Source organism: Dicentrarchus labrax, unplaced genomic scaffold (genome assembly GCF_905237075.1).
Source record: "Dicentrarchus labrax unplaced genomic scaffold, dlabrax2021, whole genome shotgun sequence".
Classification (NCBI taxonomy): Eukaryota; Metazoa; Chordata; class Actinopteri; family Moronidae; genus Dicentrarchus; species Dicentrarchus labrax.
In genome coordinates, this window is record NW_026136720.1 from 30,809,928 (window position 1) to 30,823,596 (window position 13,669).

At 41.3% G+C, this 13,669-nt stretch overlaps 1 protein-coding gene across 2 annotated transcripts in view; it reads right to left on the reverse strand.

Moving 5' to 3' along the window:
- Positions 1-13,669, reverse strand: part of mical2b (microtubule associated monooxygenase, calponin and LIM domain containing 2b) — a 63,259-nt gene that overhangs the window by 27,202 nt on the left and 22,388 nt on the right. For both annotated transcript variants that reach the window (XM_051383469.1, XM_051383471.1), the window contains exons 3-12: positions 12,305-12,512; positions 10,228-10,344; positions 8,617-8,718; positions 7,743-7,898; positions 7,564-7,664; positions 5,225-5,482; positions 5,004-5,119; positions 3,964-4,090; positions 3,602-3,692; positions 1,246-1,393 (exon numbers count right to left, since the gene is read on the reverse strand). In XM_051383469.1, coding sequence (XP_051239429.1) covers positions 1,246-1,393; positions 3,602-3,692; positions 3,964-4,090; positions 5,004-5,119; positions 5,225-5,482; positions 7,564-7,664; positions 7,743-7,898; positions 8,617-8,718; positions 10,228-10,344; positions 12,305-12,512 — 1,424 coding nt within the window. The remainder of the gene's footprint in view (positions 1-1,245; positions 1,394-3,601; positions 3,693-3,963; positions 4,091-5,003; positions 5,120-5,224; positions 5,483-7,563; positions 7,665-7,742; positions 7,899-8,616; positions 8,719-10,227; positions 10,345-12,304; positions 12,513-13,669) is intronic.

The following is a 13,669-nucleotide window of genomic DNA, read 5'->3' on the forward strand; positions in this document are numbered from 1 at the left end:
GTGTGTGAGCAGATTGGTTCAAGTAGGTCAGCGAATTTGATTAATCAGTGTTTAAGCTCGCCACAGTTAATTGGATAGTGTCAGCAAGATCGCATTCATATTAAAAAGTTGAGCATCAAATTTAAAAAAAAATAAAATCAATTAACTATTTGCTGTCATTGGTTAAATAACATGTGACTTAACGGCTGCCCACCTCTACAACGATAACTATAACAAAAGTCCACAACACGGCAACGCCAGTGGCAAACAATATGATTGGGTTCACTTTCAGAGCGATTGGATGAACATTAAAAACACTGACAGCCAATCAAAATCCATCTGAATTTACAGGGTGTCACATTCAACATAGCACATGACATTGATACATGATTAGGAGACACTTTTTAGATGGTCTACTCTAATCACTCAGTCTTGGCTATACTGTGGTATACGTCTTAATAAACACTTATACAACGTCATATAAGGCTGCAAATTACACATAAAAAAAACCTAATATTACCTGAGACATACTGCCAGACGGTCTTTAAAGGGCAATGATGGTGTCTCTGAATAAAATGTTCTCTCATAACTCTCGCTCTCTCATAAATGCTAATGCAGCTAGAGCGGCAGCACGTGACTTGGGCATCGTTTACACAACTTTATCGTTCATTGGTGTGGATGCTCACATCTGTTGTTCCTGATGGTTTCAAATCAAATCCCCAAATGGTTGATAAAGCTGTCCCTCAAGGATCAAAACTATGCCCACTGCTATTTACTAGTTGTGTGCGTGAACCATTGACATTCCAAATCTTGCTCTAAATGGACATCTAACTGATGCAGTAAAGAATACCTTCAGAATACCTGCTTCTTCATTTATAAGGCTTTGCTATCAATGCTGCTGAGATATTTAAACATCATTAGTTCAGAGCTGATAACGGTTACATCAGATCACAGGATAGATTGCCTTTAAAAGTTTCTCATACCAACTGTTGATCTTGTGGGTAATTTGTTCTCAGGTCTCTCTTGCAAAAGACCTTGTTCTTTAGATTTCTTGAATAAATGAAGCGTTAATTAATGAATGAATTCATATTCATGAGCCATGAGCTGACTGTTTGCACACTACTTTTTAAAAGTTTAATATCACCCTGCTTTGTCTGAACAGGTGATTCTTTACAAGCCAACAGAAAACCGCCAAAACCTGAATAACCATTACTATCCCCACATGTTTCCTGAATAGATTGTGTATGCGTTTGTGTGTGTTCTCACATGAGCTCAGGCCTCTGGCGGTGTATGAGAGCGCAGAGGGCCAGGCCATTCCTCCAGGAAGATGTGAGGTCGGTGACATCGACCCCTCTGTAGCCCTGAGTCTGCTTCTGACACCAGGTCAGCAGCCGGCCGGGACGCACATCAGACTCTATAGGAGAGAAATAAAGCATCAGTAACAGTATCACTGAGGTCCTGTCGAGCTGGTGTACAGGGAGTCATATGACATACAGTATAGCATCGATTATATGACACAATAAACCTTTCTATTTGAAAACCAGTGAGTTTTAGGTTTCAAAAGTCATATTGTCTTATATTTTCTATTGGATTTTTTTCCTTTCAATATTTATGTTTCTTGACTTTAGAGTACTTGCTTTTTGTGTTCTTTATTTTCTTTTACAATGTTTATTGTCATGGACCAAAATACCATGGCAAATTACTTGTATGTGAAAACCTACTTGGCAATAAACCCGATTCTGATTCACTTGAGCCTTGTGACTTGAAAGACTAGAATCTCCTCCCAAGCCTAAAGCAACTTAATAACTCTGACAGCAAATACATAGCCAGAGCAGAGATTCAGGCCTGTGGACAAACTGGCCCACTTAAAAGATCTGGAGCACTCGCTTTGATGTGCTTTAAATTGCATAACTGGAACTTCATGGCAGGATTTCTTCTATATTTCAATGTTGAACTGCAGAGTGAAATGAAAGCCTGCATTCATAACTGTCTATTTAAAGACATGTTGTTACACAGAAGATAAAATGTTGATTTTATGTGAGTGTGGAGGCTCTGGTTTGCAGTGTTATTTTGAGGGCTGTTTCTCATATTCAATCGACCCTCATGGATATAAATGGATGGACAAAATATTAGAGACATCTCTCAGTATATTGCAGAACAAGTCAACAGCACGACACAAATTAATCTAAAGTTGAATCAACACCTTAAAAAAATTTCTAACAAAAAACCTAACATCATAAAATACATGATGGTAGGATGTAGCAGTGGACTGTATATCAATTTGACCACATAAGTGAACAAAATAAACTGCAAATGAAAAAGAAATGTACATTTTAGGCCTCGAAACCCAAACAAGGGATTTTATTTAGAACTCGAGTGTCAGTCCTTAAAGCTGCACCAACACATATATCAACAACGGGTTTAATTACCCAGTGTAATGTGAAAAGAGGTCACTCAGTGACAAACTCATTATGTCACGGTTGTGTTTACAGCTTGTTCAGCTGTCCCCAAAAGGCCAAACAAATCTGTTAATACAGCTTCAACTTGTGACTAAACAGTGACAGTGACCATCAGAGGGAAGATAACTGTATCGGCCCCATAACCCTGCCAGTGCAGAGTAGAGCAGGTCAGCACACGTCGGTGAGAGGCATCATGTCTGACCCTCATGTGGGTGTAATGGTATCCAGCTGTATTGTCTGTGACGAGGTGTGTCAGCCTGTGACTGAGATAAGGCTTAAGTTTCTCCTCACTATGGGCTGGGGAAGCTTTTACTATGATGTCAACCTTTTTTTTTTCCTCCAGTAAACTATATTCAGAACTCTTATTTGTGAAATGCTACATTGCTGTGTCAGACAATTTTATAAACAGTAGCTCAGCTTCTTAATGTATCTTACAACAAAGGTATCCAGGAAAGCTTCCATGCAGTGTTAATGGGGTTGTAGATGCATCTAATCTCAGTGGTGACTCACAGGATGATCAGATTACCATTAGAACATGACAGGGAGCTTTGAAAGTAGACTGCAGTCCCATCTGAGCAGTTGGCAGCAATCCTCACTGTCACTACTTTGTCCAGAGATATTTGATGCTTTTGTAGTCGCTTTTTTATTATAGCAGCATGAACACTGTGGTTTTAAACACAAAGATACATCACACTATCCCTGTAATCAGTTTATACATGAATAAGATTTATTCTTTTTTTACTCTGTCAAAAAATGTCTTAACATTGACGTGAATGAATACAGTGTGACTGGTCAGCATGCAACTAGTCACTGACTCACTGCCTGATGGCTCATTTTCTAATTCTTACAGACTCAGACATGTCTCTGATATGTCAGCTCAGTCCACTCAACTCAATGAGCAACGTTCCAGCAAGCTCCAGTACCATGCTAACCTGACTGTGCCAGATGGTTTGTTACACAGAACCATCCAGGAAGTCCTTATTGGAAACTGCAGGCACAAAATACTCAGGTGATTGCATGAATCATCTGCCTGTCATCGTCTATCACGGGTGAACTTAAACCAATCAGATCAACAAACCGTATAACATAGTCAAGGTTAGTACTAAGCTGAAACCATCAGTTTGTGTTTGGGAGTTAGGAGAAAGAGACAATCTGCATCTCACCTCTTCTGGACAAGTTCACTGATCTACGTGTGGGTTCTCCTTTTCCCAGGAGACACGAGCCCTGCTGGCCATCAATGAACAGGTGGCGCACCTGAAGGAAAGACAGAAAGACAGAAAGAAAGACAGCACACTTATGGTTGAGTTTATTTGAGATATTTACTTTAAAAACATTCAACATTTCAACATGCACACTGATGGTAAAATTGTCAATAAAACAAACAAAAAAAATATCCCTGTCGCTGAGCAGAAGACACATGATTAAAATGTATTTCCCTAAGAAAGCACTTTTTTTTTTTTTTTTTTTTTTAAGGACACTGGTACATGAATAAAGTTTATTCTTATACTACAAGTGTTGGACTGACCTGGTGTGGGCGTACACAGCTGGAGTTGAGGTTGGGGTAGCGGGTGGCAGGGTCAATGGCGTACTGTTCAAAGTTCTTACTGATGTTCTCTGTGGTGGTCTGAGGCAGCAGCCGGTAGAGACTCTCCCTGAGGAACAGCAGGGCAGATATAACTTGCAGATACAAAGATACTGAAGCTTCAAAGATCTGTCTAAAGACAGAAAACACTAAGCAAGCTGAAAGCACAAAACAATGTTTCAAAACTATACATAAAATAAAGACCTTTAACATTAAATACAGCACAACATTTAATGTGCATTCAAACCAGACTTGTCCAGACGTGTTTATTTGAACTCATGACTGTTGCTTCTTTAGTCTATCAGAAGTTTAGCGCGTAACATTTTGAAGGATCGATTGGCAGAAATGGAATATAATATTTATAGGGTATGTTTTCATCAGTGTATAAGCACCTCAATATAAGAACCGTTGTGTTTTTGTTACCTTAGAATGAGCCGTTTTGAGCAGGTCCTCTTCTATGGAGGAAGCCATCTTATACTGCCATGTTTATACAGCAGCACAGGACTGACAAGCCAAGCACTGACACTAGATAGGACTGTTGGCGTTGTTGTTTCTCACATTAGATTGTCTGCATGCAAAGCTGAATTTTGCATGTGTAAAAATGGTGCTAGGACAAAGCTCAGGTTTACAAAATAGAAGAGGCCCATCTTCTGTGGAGCATGAATCTGCTCTGCAAATTTAATGGCAGTCAGCTCATTTGATAGTTGATCATTATATTTATTGTGCACAAGTTGTAATTTTGACCTGAAAATGGGCCAGAGGGTCACCGTAAACCTTTCATCCCTTGGGGAACATGTATATACATACATATCCAGTTATCTGGATTTGGACCAAAGTGTTGCACAGACAAAATGACAAACTGTCCTTGACTATCTGGACTGATGCTTGTTTCATCTGTACGTGATCCAGGGAAAATAACTTAGCGCAGACAAGTCTATCTGGCTCATCTTAAGTTACAGGAAGTGGAACATACACCCACACACCTCTCAGCCAGTATCTCCAGAGGGCTCCTGCCCTGTGCCCAGCCCCTCACCATCCAAGCAGTGTCAAAGGCTGCCATCCAACCTCGAGCACAGCCTGTACCCATCGGCCAGAAGGGCTGTAAACAGAGAACATGATGTCAGTGTGAACACGCATAAGCTGAGCCTCGGTCAGGGTGGAGGTCAGAGTACAAACAACGCCCGCTGTCACTGCTACCTCGTACCTCAAGCAGACTGTCTCCCACCAGTGCGACCACTAGCTGATGTCCGTGCTTCTCCCTGATCAAGGCGGCGTTCTCTGAAGCGTACATGCTGGTGAAGTCAAACATGGCTACATCCGGCTGCCCGTAGTGGTTGATGGCGTAGTCCAGGGATGGCAGCTGGTAGTTTGTGCCAAAGTCGGCTGCCTCACGGGCGTAGGAGAGCAGCGCTTCCTGGTTGACGTTGTCAATGCTCAGCAGTCGCTCTGTTTCTATGTAGTCCTGTATAGAGACAAGGGGAGGAATGTTTATGGCAGAGATAACTGCATAAACTAAATTTAAATCTAAAGTAGCACTAATCAATATGCTCAAATAAACAATGGATCAGTGTGACGTTCGCTGTCACCACAGAGAATTATCACCTTTTGATGAGAACGATCTTAGATAGATTGTGGCTCGACAGTTGCGGTCGATCAGTCTAAACATGTTGCCCCCCTCATGAAGGATGCCAACTCCCCTTGAGTCACTCAGGAAATAACTTATCAAATAACATTTCCTGAGAGCCAGCATGGTGGGGTGAACAAAGATGAAGACTGATTCAGAAACAAGATACACATTGCTCAAGAGATGACCTGAAAAACATATTCAGGCTGGTGTGTTTCACTGCAAGAGGATCATGATGACAAAACTAAGTTAGTGAGTTTGTCTAATTAGTGAGCTATTATGACTGATGAGGCTGTCACGCAGTGGACGCAGTGAGATATCACTCTGCACTAATGGGCAATGTAAGAAGAGACGGAGACCACTGAGGGTACAGCGAGGCAGGGTTTCAACACCTGTGTGTGTGTGTGTGTGTGTGTGTGTGTGTGTGTGTTTGCCTCTGCATCTCAAGTATACTGCATATAGAGGGCTTTCCTGCATATGTGTGCATATTTTCAGACAAATGCTGTGGTAGGCACTGGGTGGGAAGGTTAACAGCAGTCTCGATGCCATAATAATATCGTCATCTATACTCTCTAATCTCCGCAGATGGAGACCGACTAGGAAAAAATCCTCTGACTCATAATGTCTGTGTGTTTGGGTGTGTGTTTGTTTGTGAGTGTGTGTGGGGGACATAGAAGAAAGGTGAGAGAGCGCAAGCAGCATCTAATTAGAGTCCTATTTCATTATCATCCCCTGTGGAGGCCCATCATTCACTACTAGCCAAAGCTAGCTAGCTGCCCTGGTGAACACACAGACACACACACACACAGACACACAGACACACAGACACACACACACACACACACACACACACACACACACACACACACACACACACACACACACACACACACACACACACACACACACACACACAAATAGACTTTGACTTGTTGATTTTAAATACTGCAACCCATGTGTGTATGTATGTGTTTCTGGCCTATCAGTGTGTGTTTCATTGTTAATTATGAACATGGAAAACTATAAGGAAAAATATTAGTTGATAACCATGACACGTCCAGTCGACCAATCAGCAGCCAGACAGCCTACATAAAAAGGTTTTGAAATTAGAGGTAGCTTTAGATAAATATTGTTGGGATGATGTCAGCTTGAAAAATAACAGTAACTACTGATGAAGCTGGTTAGAGTCTGTTTAGAGCTAGGCTTCATGGTTTATTAACTGTCTTAACTTGTATATTTGTAAATGGTTACATAATGACGTTGTGGATACTCAAATTAGTATGTGACATCATCTGGCGTCATCCTGAGACTTTTCGAGCAGGCTTTAGATATTCTCCATTGAAAATAGTTGGCAACACTGGCTACATGTTGTATTTTATTAATGTTATGTCTCTGCCAGCTTTATTGGTCCTTAAAAATGAAAAAAGGAACAGATTTATGGATTAAACACATTCGCAGTTCTGATGAAAATTGGCCAAAAGCAGAAACAAAGTAGCTGGCACACAGCATGAAAATAGGCAGGCCATCACGCAAACATTTAAGCTAATGTAACATTATCAATGGTTAACGTTAACATTGGGTTCAACTTGCCATATTTCGTGTTTATAGGCTTATTTCAATTCTATTAAAGGGGATTTTAATAGTGGCTCCAAAAGACACTGTGTGAATTCTGGTAAATTGCCTCAAGTGATGACACCCGAGTAATGGCTGGGGCTGAAGACTGCAGAAGAAGAAGTTGCATTGTGGGTAATGGACGGACCAGGTTTTGACAAGGAAGAAAAATGTGAGGCATCGCTGGCACCTTTTGTTTTTGAACTGCCCATTGTGAGTCAGATAAATGTTAAAACACCTGTAACCATGCTAACTATACACAACAAAGACAGTGTTGGCTGACATAAGAATTGAAAATGCAAACTCACATTTATGATGACCCCTTTGTCCAGCAGACTCTGCTTCTTCGCTGTCATGACAAAGTAGTGTGTGTTGTCTTTGTAGTAAACTATGTTCTCCAAGTCAATTCCTGGAAACACAAGCAAGTGTTTTTTAGATTGAGGTTTTATTTTATGGGTTGCTGGTGCCACATTTCTTTCTAACTCACCTGTTTCCTCCTTGAGTTCCAGAAAGAACTTCTGGTTAAAGATGAAGGCCACGCCACTGATCTCCTCCACTTTGGCCTCCGCTGTGGTGTTCCTGTTGACGAAGTTAGCCGTGATGGCGATGGCCAACTTCCCTCGAAACTCTTTGCGACTGAAACCTGCCGAGAGGGGAACAAAAACCTTAACAATGAACCATACAAAGGGAAACATAAAGAACAATATCTGGGAGTAGTTATCCTCCTAGCTACAGCAGGTCTACACATGGAAACACTCATTCTTCCATTTACAGAGGAGAATGTTAACCATTTGTGTAATCAGTTACTTTACATGTTAGCAAACATATGCACAACGCATATAACAAACACACACACACACACACACACAGATGAACACAAAACACACATAACATTATTTACAGGTGGACAGAAACCTAACAAAGTTCTCAAACATTCATAAACCAACACACACACACACACACACACACACACACACACACACACACACACACACACACACACACACACACACACACACACACACACACACACACACACACACACACACACACACACACACACACACACACACACACACACACACACACAGTGCTGACCCCATACACAGTATTAAGCTTCTAGTTAAAACTATGTCAACAGGAAATGGTTCACCCAGTGACTGAAAGCAGCTTTGCAACACCTCACCTCCTTTCCAGCAAAAACAACAAACAGTGCTTCAACAGCAGCGTATATTTATCCTGTGAATGTGGGTCAGGAACAGGCCTTTTCTTGGGACTCATATTGAACCATACCAACTGCCATCATCCAGCCCATTCCCAGCGACCACTCCCATTGGTGAGCTCTGTTCCGTCTTTCTCACCGTCTAATGTGTTCTTTCGTCCGTCGGCTCCAATCACCACGTCGAAATCAAAATCTGAGACGGGGTGGCTGGAGGGCCGCACCTCGGCTCGCCACCCAGGACCTGAGGAGGAACACAACAAATCAGCTGGACCCACTTCAGTTTGATTATTTCTATACCTTAACATACATGTAATATAAGGACAGTGTGAGTGAATATCTCAAGGGAAGGAAGATGACAGGGAGTTGGGGGTGCCGTGCAGTAAAAGACAGTAATAATACTTGGTAAGGACTTTATAGCAGGCTGCTGAGTCACATATCATGTTGAGGTGCTGATTTTGATTACTTGCTTTGTTGAGGTTTATGTAGCTAATAGACCTTTTTCACAGCAGCTATTTTGACATGAAATACTAGGGTAAAGACAGGGGTTACCAATGATACTAATTAAGGTTCCGTTAAGTGCTGTCAGTTAAACGCGTTATTAAGAGCATTAACGCATACCCATTTTAACGGCGTCAATTTTTATATTGTGAGATTAACGTTCTTTTTGGCCTAGCACACTTTGTAGTTTTTTTCACATGCTGTTGCAACAACTAGTAACGTTAGAAAAACTACAACACCACACCGGATCTAGCTAGACCGGAAACAAAACAACAGGCACGCCGCACACACTTGTTTAAGAAGTAGTAGACGTTACGTTTTGAGTGGATGGCGAGCACGAGACGCCGAAATGGATGCCAATAATATTCCCAATGGAAAGTTTACTTTTAAAAAGTTGCCAAATGGTTCCATTGACAAGACCAAAGTGATCTGTGTGTTTTGTCGTTGTGAACTGATGGCCACTTGATGGCCAAACACACAGCTGATGCCAATTCTCTGCCCCCTCGTCAAAGCCAGGCAACAATGGATGATTGTTCAATAAAAACAACATTTGCACAAAGCAAGCCGATCCACTTTTCCATGTTGATAAGAGCATTACAATGAGAAAAAATATTGGGACAAAAAGAAGTCAATGGACATTTAGAATAGATAAAAATGTGCGATTAATTGCGAGTTAACTATGACATTAATGCGATTAATCGCGATTAAATATTTTCATCATTTGACAGCACTAGTTCCGTTCCATTTAGCGTACAGAGGACATACACAATAGCAGCATACTGACTCTGTTTGAACCTTAATAAACATCAGTAACATCTGTGTTTACCCTACTATTTTATTTAAAAATGGCTTCTGTGAAAAAACAGCCACGCAGCAGCGGCAGTCTGTTGCTCAGTCCTCTAAGTTGACAAATGGTTGTGTCGTGTTCCCTTGAGTGTTACAGTGAAAAAGTCCCCATAAGGCACATTTAGGACACTCTGCATATTTTGGGGCCCTTAGAAAAGCAAACTCAAAGTAGAACTAAACTGTAACCATCAGCAGCCTCTATCAATAGACTTGTGTTATTTTCCACGCAGTGTGCTATAAATGCTGCTCCTGCAAACGCCTCCTCTCTAGGAAACTTTCTGATCACTTTGACATATGTTTTTTGTGAGCAGGCAGCTTTCCATATATAGCTGAGAAATGCAGGAGAGCCTCTGTGTGTCACTGCCACTCATGACCCCTTAATATGCAGATAAGAGTGCGCACACACCGTCGTCACTCTGCTCCGCCGGTGGCTCCACGAGTTTGACAAACTCCACGTTGACATGGATCTCCACTCCCAGAATCAGACTCACTTTCAGCAGCATCAGCTGGAGCTGGCGGATACCTGGAGCAGATACACACAAACATGCACGTGCAGATGTTGAACATCCAAAAAGTACACAAAGAAAGGCCACAGCATGTATAGGGATGAAAGCAAATATGGAGTTTAAGCTAGGACTAACTTCAAGTAATTTGCTTAGCATTCATTGCCTTTAAGACCTGCCACCTGGTAAAGTCGGTGTATTTTGAGTGGGCAGCAGCAGCATATGCCACAGGTTGCTGCTGTCCATTAGGGGTGTGAATCTTTCGGTATCTCACAAATTGATTCAAAATGGATTGTCTTTTTTGCTACATAGGGTTGCTATTTTAGGATTTACTCCAGTCCATTGTGCACTGAGAAAGCCTTTCATATTGACTGAGTCATGTTATGCTCCTTCAACTCTGGGTGAATCCATCACGCACCCAAACACTTGACTTAAATGATGATGTGACTGATTTATTTAGTCTAGCGAGTAGCCACACTGCTTGCTTAAACTGTATTTTATGGAAGTCAGAAAGGACAGAGATTGCCAGCAATGAGGAGAACATTTAAATTATACTTAAGTTTGACAAAGACCTTATTAAAAATGTATAATTGGATGTTGCGATTCCTAGATTAATCGAGTTCTTCCACAATTATATTTTCATTAAGAACATACTCCAACATGTGTCAGTACCTGTAAAATTTAAACCGTATGTATTCTGTTCCTGAGGAGTAGGAATGAACCAATATAAGTGCTCTTTTTTCTCTAAATAAAATCTGTTTACCTCACTTTGTAGAACTCATCATCATTTTTCTGTAAGGTAACATGTAGCTGATAGTGGAAAACAAAGAAGCAGTATTTAATGAAGATCAGTCACGTCATGGCCGATACCTAAATCTACTTAAGATCAATATCGTTACCAGTCCCATATCGGATCAGTGCATCCCTACTGAACAGACTATAATATGTCTAGATCAACTATATCCTGGCAGTTCAATGACGTACCATTACACACACGTTGGATTCCACAGAGTTAATATAGTTTAAATACACTGTAGGAGCAGCTGATATTTACAGGGGCTTTCTCAGAGCCCCTTATGGGAGGAAGACGTGGCTGCACTTACACTGTGAAGAGCCCGTCCCTGAGAGGAGATATTAATACGTGACACCGTTACTAAAGCTGGAGAGGAAGAAGCGCCAATGGAAACATCCCACAAGGGAGATGGAGACTGAAGGTACAAACTGCAGCACACTTGGCTGCTGGAAAATCTCCTCTAACAGGTTACGGAGTCACATGGCCAGCAAATACCACCCCCGTCATGCCACACTGTTAAATATAGACGGCAGACTATAAAAGACACTTTTGTGAAAACGGCTTTGGTTTTGTGGCCACGCAGTGTGACATTTATCTGCATTGCAGTGATTTGACACACACACGGATAGGTCTTGTTTGCATGTATGACTCCGAGGTGTTTTTGCATGTTATCGCTTTTAAAACGGGAAGTAAAGCAGGACAGCGAGAGAGGTGCAACATTTTACAACAGGGTGTCTCAATCTTTTGTTTTTTAGACAAAAAATCTTAATTTTAAGAAACAAAGCAGGTTACCAAACTGCAAATAATATCTGAATAAATATGTTATTCATGTGATTAAGGTTTTGTTTTCAAGTTGTTTGGGTTATATAGAAATTACATACACTCTTTATTCCCTATTACAATAAATAAAGAGCTACAAATGACCCATGATCCTGCCGTCATGTATAGTGACTATAAAAAGGATCCTGAACCCCAAGGTTGAGGAAGATGTTTCTCTGAAACTATAAAACCAGTGAACAGTTTCTCTTCCCAGAGCAGTACGAGGAAAAACAAAAACAATTTGCTAGAAAGAGGAAGTTTAGCTCCCACTTTGCTCTCTCACTTCATGGCAGACTTAATACAATAACAGATTAATAAGCTCCAAAACCAGAGGAGCTGTTAAGTAAAGGACACAAATTTATACTCACTGATGTGGTCGATGGCGCCGGCACAGAACTTGCCGAAAAACTTCTTGGCCCCGAGGCCCCTGAGGTCGTGGATGGTGAAGGGCCAGAGGTGGAGCACGTTGTTCCTGGAGAACGTGTCCCTCTTCTCGATCACCACCACCTTGCAGCCCAACAGGGTCAACTCGATGGCTGTCCGCAGACCACAAGGACCCCCGCCAATGATCAGACACTGAATTGAAGGCAGCAGGAGGAAAAATAGTTGAGGGGTTAATGACAAAGTGGTAGGGATGTTCAAAGTTTTTAGTACCAGCACTCTAGTACTGCAACTTCTGAGTAGAGGAGGTGCAAAGGAACATCTACTGTATACGGTTTGTTTGTTCTGATATCTCACAGTAAGTGTTCCCTCAGTCATACAGAACCGTGAACAGTGTGTTTCTTTTTTTCCTTGCATCAGTTGGAACAAATTAGACTCCAGTTTCAGCCACAACTAATCTGAGCTGCTCATATGGTCAAAATTAAGGAACAGTCAAATGGAATACGCCCTATTGCATTTCCCTTTAATGATCTAAAAGATCATTTTTAAAGCAGATTGTGGACACAGAAAGCACAGTTGGCAGAAGTTTTCCAAGGATGCAGTTTGATTTGACATTTGTCTTTTAATATTTCCTGTTAATTTCCACAACAGTAAAGAACATGACATTTTGCATACTAACTGAAAAAGCAGTACACAACAAAGGCCAGCAGAGATGTATATTTTATAGCAGTGTTTCCAATCACAGTACCTTAGCAATGATTTAGCTGGGTGGAGCGGTTGTCATCCTGCATAGCAGTGTTTCTCAAAAGGAGGTACACCAGGTGATAGATTACTTTTTTTATGTAAATGTAAAGTAACTGATGTTTTATCGACTTTTGGACTGAGAAGAAGCGATGAGAAGAGAGAAAAGCAGCCTCATTATGTGGAAATGGGAACAGGAGAAGAAAAAGCCTCATCTGGAAAGTCTCAGAGGTCCTCCGTGATTACAGTCAACGTCTCATTTCCAGGTCAGTGTGCGCTGTGCCATTTTACAGTTATAGGGAAAAGTAACTGGCAAAACAATTAGCACAGCCTTCTGGGAAAAGTTAGCTTAATCACTTTTGGGAGTATGATTTGTGGCATCTTCCATGTAAAAGAACAAAATATACAGAAAACTAAGAAATTTAGATTCTAGATACAGAGTTCCAGAAAACAGAGGACCCCGTCCAGCTAAAGGACCACCACCTTTCTCCAAATAGCAGTTTCTCCTGAAAAAATGTCTGGGATAATAATTTAGCTGTTATTTTTGGCTTATCCTCAGCCCAACCCAACTCTGTTAATCTCCCTTCTGCGAGTCTCTGGCCTCTTTCCCC